The sequence below is a fragment of the Akebia trifoliata genome, chromosome 12 (genome assembly GCF_017979445.1).
Source record: "Akebia trifoliata isolate Shusen 1 chromosome 12, ASM1797944v1, whole genome shotgun sequence".
Classification (NCBI taxonomy): domain Eukaryota; kingdom Viridiplantae; phylum Streptophyta; class Magnoliopsida; order Ranunculales; family Lardizabalaceae; genus Akebia; species Akebia trifoliata.
The window spans coordinates 21570000-21576445 of NC_141386.1; the positions used below are offsets into that span (position 1 = coordinate 21570000).

A 6446-nucleotide genomic window follows, 5' to 3' on the forward strand; every position below is an offset into this window, starting at 1 on the left:
TTCATCACTGGTGCAAATATTCTGTAAAAGATGAATGAAAGTTAACCCGTTGGTGTTTACTAGGTGTTGAATCTAAAACTCTGAAATAGGCGTAGCTAATAGCGTTTTACACATTTGAATTGCAACCGAGTTGAATTTTCATGTCAACAAGTTCTTTTGGGAATTGGAAAAACTTATTAATAAAAAGTGAACCATTAAAAGATGAATTGCGATCCAAAATGGTGTCCCATTCCTATAGCAACATATGATGTCTATGTGGCACATTTTGGTTGGAATTTAAAACACATAGGGCCACGTGCATATAGAAAATGACTTGCGTGGGAGCCCAATGTGTTTTAAACACCAACCAAAACTTGCCATGTAGACACCATTCCTATTCTATAGGAATGAGACACTGTTCTGGATCCTGATTCATATAGGATATCAGTGTTAAGAAGTTTGATGAATTGACTTAGCATTCGAACAAGCTAACATGGATATGGCCCTAAACTGGCCACCTAGTTGCAAGAACTAAACAAGTATCAATAAAATTTGGCAGGTAAACCATTCATCATGTGCTTCTTCAGGACATAAATTGACACCAATTTTTAGTTCCTAGTCAGTTTTCTCTCCAAAGTCACATTGGTTGTGGCATTGATGCATTGTTTGGGGCAGAGAGGATGGTCAACAATAATCTCTGTATGTTTGTGTGTGTGTGTGTGCGTCCGTGAGTGGGTTGGGTGCTTGCGTGCATTGCATGAGTGAGTGGGTGGGTGAGTGCGTGTGTACGGTGTGTGAACTGAGCCCCTGGACAGGTTCCAAAATGAGACCAGTTTTAACTATTGGACTGATTAAAGGCAGTGTGAAAAAGAGAGAAGATTACCTAACGTGAAATCGAGTTTTCTTGATAACAAATCATAGATAAAGTAAAGCTTAGTGTGAATGCAACAAGGGTCATGGATGAAGTAAAGCTTCATTGTTATTAAAACAAAAAAATGAAGTACCTCATAGATTGGGCACGTCCTTTCGTAGTTGTGGACATGTCCATAGACAGCAAGGTCAACCTTGTACTTCTGCCAAAGTTTTTGTAGGCTTTCTCTCCCCAATGGCTCCTCAAACGATCCTTGTATGGCATATAAGATATTAGAAGAATATCCAAGGAACCGATGTGCAAGGAAGATCAACCATAGCTGTTTTTTCTCTATCAATGGATTCTAGGCAATGCTCAATGAACTTATATTGCTTTGTGCCCTCTCTCCAGTCATGCTCTGTGTCAGCTATGCAGAAGTGAAACATGCCATAATCTGTCGAATACCTGGACAAGAAGTCATAAATAATCTTCTAGACAGGCTTATTTCTATAAAAAAAAATACAAGAAATAAAATAAAATAAAAAAATAGGTCCAATAGAATGCACATCACACCATAAATCAAATTTATCAAATTGTTTGAGAAAATCCCTACAAAAACTTAGCCCTGTTCTCAGTAGGAACATAAAACATGGTTTTGGCTAGCACACCACATTCTCCACCTGAATCCATACTCCCATAGAAGGATCCTGTTCCAGGCCAGTCGCGCTCATGGTTACCACTGCAAGGAAAAAGAATGCAAGGTTCCATTTCTAGGATATGAGGAATGTTTTTTTCCATAAGTTGTAAAAAAGTGAATTACGACAAACCTTGCAATCATGTAAGGAATGGTCGAGGTAATTGGCTCAACCTGTGCAGTAAATTGGTCCCATTGTGAGAGATACCCATTTGCATAACATATATCTCCAATATGGAATACAATATCGATATTCTTCAAGTCCCGAATAAGTTGATTGGTGGTATTAAGGGACCCAGGTTGGAAGTCATTATATTCATTCAAGTCATCAGCCTCGGCCTGAAAGAAAAGAAATACTCAAAACTCAAAATAATAGGCCATATCGCCAAATTGTCAAAAAATTAAGTATTGTTAAGTGTCTACAGAAATTGGTTTAATGGTAACCAGATATAAGTATCATGAAAAAAAAAAATTATTTTAATATATGACAACCATAGTTGAGCAAAAAAATTTAAAATTTAGTCCAGATCTTTCCCATATCGCCAAAAATGACCACACGTTATAAAGATTCCTAGCCAGGATAAGGCGACCCTCTGAAGTGATATGTCCAACTCCAAATATACGTGCCATTAAAAAATCTATGTCCCAACTTGTATGTATATCTGCATCATAGAAAAGTTAACATTAGGACCCAAGATGCAAATAACTTGCAAGGAAGTTCACAGCTCTGCTTCAATCAGTATCATAGAAAACCATGCTAAACCTACACACCATCTTTTATATTTTGTTATTTCTTTAATAAATTCCATAGGTTTCCAAGAAAAAGATTATGTTTTTTGTGAGTCTCTTTTTCCAGATTAGAGGACCAACAGTAGGATTTTACACTTACAATTGGTTCTACAACACCTTCTTAGTTCTTTTGGCACATACATCCAAGTTGATTTCCAGAACATTATATAGTTAATAAATTTAAAAGATAATTTCGCAGGACTAAGAAATAAAAAATTATCAAATGCAAATAAGTGATATTAGTTAAGATTATATAGTAAAGCTACAAAAACATCATTATTTTATTAAAAGCACCCCAATTCATACAAAGAATGAGCAAATGTTGGGGTGTTATTAGTAAAAGTTGGTGTGACAATAGAATCTTTCAAAAATAATTGGGTTATTTTTTTCAGATTCTGAAAAATTAAATTTTAAAATCTACAATCTCATTTGGCTTTACTGATTTTTGGAAATTAATTTTAGAATCTAGAATCATAATAGTGCCAATGAAAAATATTATACCCAAGTATAAAAATATGAAAATAAGAAAGAACAAAGAAACATATTTCCAAAATAATATATTCTTTTCAGATCTGATCCAATAGAAAAAATAGTATTTTTTTATCGTTCCCAATTTGATCTTTATTCGATTTGATAAAAATATATTTAACATTTAATGTACATTACATATATAAATATCATCTATAATATTTTATATTCAAACACCTCCCATTTTTCTTCAAAAAAACAGCATAAATTACTATCAAACAGAAACAAATTAAAAGAAATATTAAAAAAAAAAATTTGAAAAATAGAGCAACAAAGGATTTGAGAAGAGGGGTGACTACTTACATGATTTAGAGAGAATAATACAACGAAAATTTTAGAGATTTGGTTCTCTCGGATCAACCAAATACTATAAATAAAATTTTCTGAAAAAAAATTTAAATTAATTCGAATTAGTGTTGTACCCTAACAATTAAAAAAAAATTCATACAAAACCAATTGATACAGAGAAAATGGGAAAACAAAATTACCTGTTTTTCTATATATCGACAGATTGGGGTTTTGAAAAAAAAACCCTCCTTTCTTCTTTTTCTTCTTCTTCTTCTTCAACCTTGATAAATCATTAGAGAATTAAAGCATTTGAGAATGGGACAGAAATATATAGTGGGAGTGGGAGAGAGTGAGGGAAGAGAAGAGGAAACGAAAACTTACCGCCAAATTGGAAACCACGAAAAGACCATGTTGAAAACGCCTCGATTCGTCGTCGTCTCCGTAATGGCGGAGCCTCGATTTGGGGTTTCTAATGGCGGTTCACTAAATGGCCATTGGAAACGCCTCTTGCATAACCTATCTCGGTGATTGAAGAAAATCGCCTCAGATTTTTGCCCTTGATTCTTCCTTCTTCAAAGGCGTTTCCGTTGGAAACGCCTCCAATTGATCGGTGTTGGATCTTCGACGGTAAACATATAAATTTTCGGGCGGTTTTTCAAAGAATGCCTCCCATGGCAGTCGACTGAATTTAGAGAGAAAAAAAAAAGAAAAAAATTGTGGGTTTAAGTGGCGTTTTTTAATAAAACGCTGGCAAATCCCTATTTTAAGACTTTTTTACAAAAACGCCCTTATTTTTGGGCCTCTAAATCTCATCTTTTTTGTAGTGATAAAACATTAATAAATCTATACAATTCCTTCCATTGAAGATAATTATAATCAAATTATCATGATATTACAAATAGGAAGAATAAGGTTGACAAACATGGATATAAACGTTGAAAAAAATACTTAATTGCTAAAGATTAATAAAGAGGTTGATAGATCAGTAATATTTTCTTTTAACAAGTTTTTCTCAATATGAATTTTTGACAAACAAAACATGCAAAATACTAGGCATTACGCCAACGAACCATATACAACACTAATAATTTTTTAAATATCAATTTTTGACAAACAAGTATATAACTACGCATTAATTTGACAAATCATACACAATATCAATAATTTTCTTAATATCATTTGTTAATACGTTGTCATGTTAATCTTTTGCTGGAAAATATATTTTAATTCTTGAAATAATATTTTTAGCTTAAGTTAAAATGATCACAATGAAATTTTTATGAGATTACAAATATACTAAATAAAGTTGACAAACATGTTTAGAAACATTGACAAAAATGCTCTAAAGATTGACAAAGATTAATTAATAAAAATGTTGACAAATTTGTAACATTTTCCTTTATCAAGTTTTTGTTAATATGATCTTTTGACAAACATGCATAATACTACGCATTACGTCAATAAACTATACACAATATTAATAATTTTCTCAATATCAATTGTTAATGCACTGTTATGTTGATATTTTGTTGGAAACTGTACTTTAATTATTGAAATATTTATCTTAAGTTAAGATTATTGTCATAAAATTATTATGACAATAATATATATATATATATATATATATATATATATATAATAAGGTTGACAAAGATATGTAGAAACATTGAAAAAATGCTCCAAAGGTTAATAAAGACGTTAATAGATGTATACCATTCTCCTTTAGCAAGTTTTTTTCAATATGAATTTTTGATAAACATACATAGTACCATGCATTATGTCGACAAACCATACATAATATAAATATTAACAACCATTTCGAACGTTGTTCATTACAAAATACTAAAGTTAAATTATAAAAAAAATAAGAAAAAATATTGTTTACTACAAATATATATTTAAAAATCAATGTTTTCTTCCCCACATTCTAATAAATTCATCGCAATGTGCATTGAATGTCATTTTTAATCCGGATAATATGTTATGATCACCACCTGGGATTATTAATATTATATATTATTTGTCAAATTAATGGATAGTTATATGCATGATTGTCAGAATTTAATATTAAGAAAATTATTGATATTGTGTATGATTTGTTGACATAATGCATGATAATATACAAGTTTTTAAAAAATTTGTATTGAGAAAAACTTGTTAAAGGGGAATTTTATAGATCTATCAAAATTTTTATTAACCTTTATCAACTAAGAATTTTGTCAACATTTCCATACATATTTGTCAATCTTATTCTCCATATTTGTAATCTCATGGCAATTTGATGGGAATGATATTTAACGGTAATGAAGAAGAAAAAGTTTGAGAGTTTGAGATCAAAGTAGTGAAGAAAATGTAATCGATTGATTTTTTGCTTTTTTATGTTGACAAAAATTCGTTTTGGATAAATTGAAGTTACACTATTGGATATAATTGGTTGTGTTAATAACCAATTGTTTGATATATTCTTTTATTTTAGTTTTGAATTTAAAATAGTAATGCAGATATCTAATGGAGAATGATCATTCTCTATGAACCTTATTAATTATTATTTTTTCTTTTTTTACATTAAATAATTACTACTGTGGAAAGGGTCAATCCTAACTTACAAATCTAAACATCAAGAAATGAAATATCAAAGATCAAAGAGACAAATTGCTAACAAACTTCTTAGGCTCTCTTAATCAATCCACTAGTTTATCAATGTGTTTCCCATGTCATTTCTTTACCTATGCTGCTTTACACGTGCCCAAAAATGCCCAATATTTATAATACAAGAGTGATTGAAATGTCTAACGTTTATTGCATAGTCACCACGTGTAGTAGTTGATCAAGTTGTCATAATCAAAGGTTGCACACTTCAGGTAATTAGTGTCTCTATTGATCAACTGTTATATTTCGTTGTGACTTTATTGATCAAATCATATCTTCTTGAAAATCACAATATTGCACTCAGGATATATCCCACTTGAGGTTTTTCGACTCCTCTTGAGTAAATCTTCGGACTTGGGCTCGATTGATCTTTTTAATGAAGCTTAAGAATCTATTGAAATCAAAACGAGTAGTCTTCAGATTTGAGAGCTGGTTATCTTCAAGCTCAAATAAAGAGGAGTTTTCAAGCTCAAGACTTAAAGAGTCAAAATTGGATATGCAAGATCAAGTATGATCCCGAACAAGTTGATTTATTTGATTTTAAGAATCTCAAGTTTAATAGAATCGACATAGATATTTTGTTACCATAATTAGCTCAAGTTGTTTTATTTTATGAATTTTGAATTTCCTATACACACCTTGAGGATAATTGGACTCACTTGGGTTCAT

The 6446-nt window shown here is 31.0% G+C and overlaps 1 protein-coding gene across 1 annotated transcript; it reads right to left on the reverse strand.

Annotated features, from left to right (window-relative positions):
* Positions 1-6446, reverse strand: LOC147389061 (putative inactive purple acid phosphatase 1; the record flags this gene model as incomplete). Its single annotated transcript, XM_086419723.1, is given in 6 exon segments — positions 1-21; positions 984-1175; positions 1177-1294; positions 1443-1568; positions 1657-1879; positions 6416-6446. Coding segments are annotated over 6 exon segments (711 nt in total), but the record flags the coding sequence as incomplete, so codon positions are not given.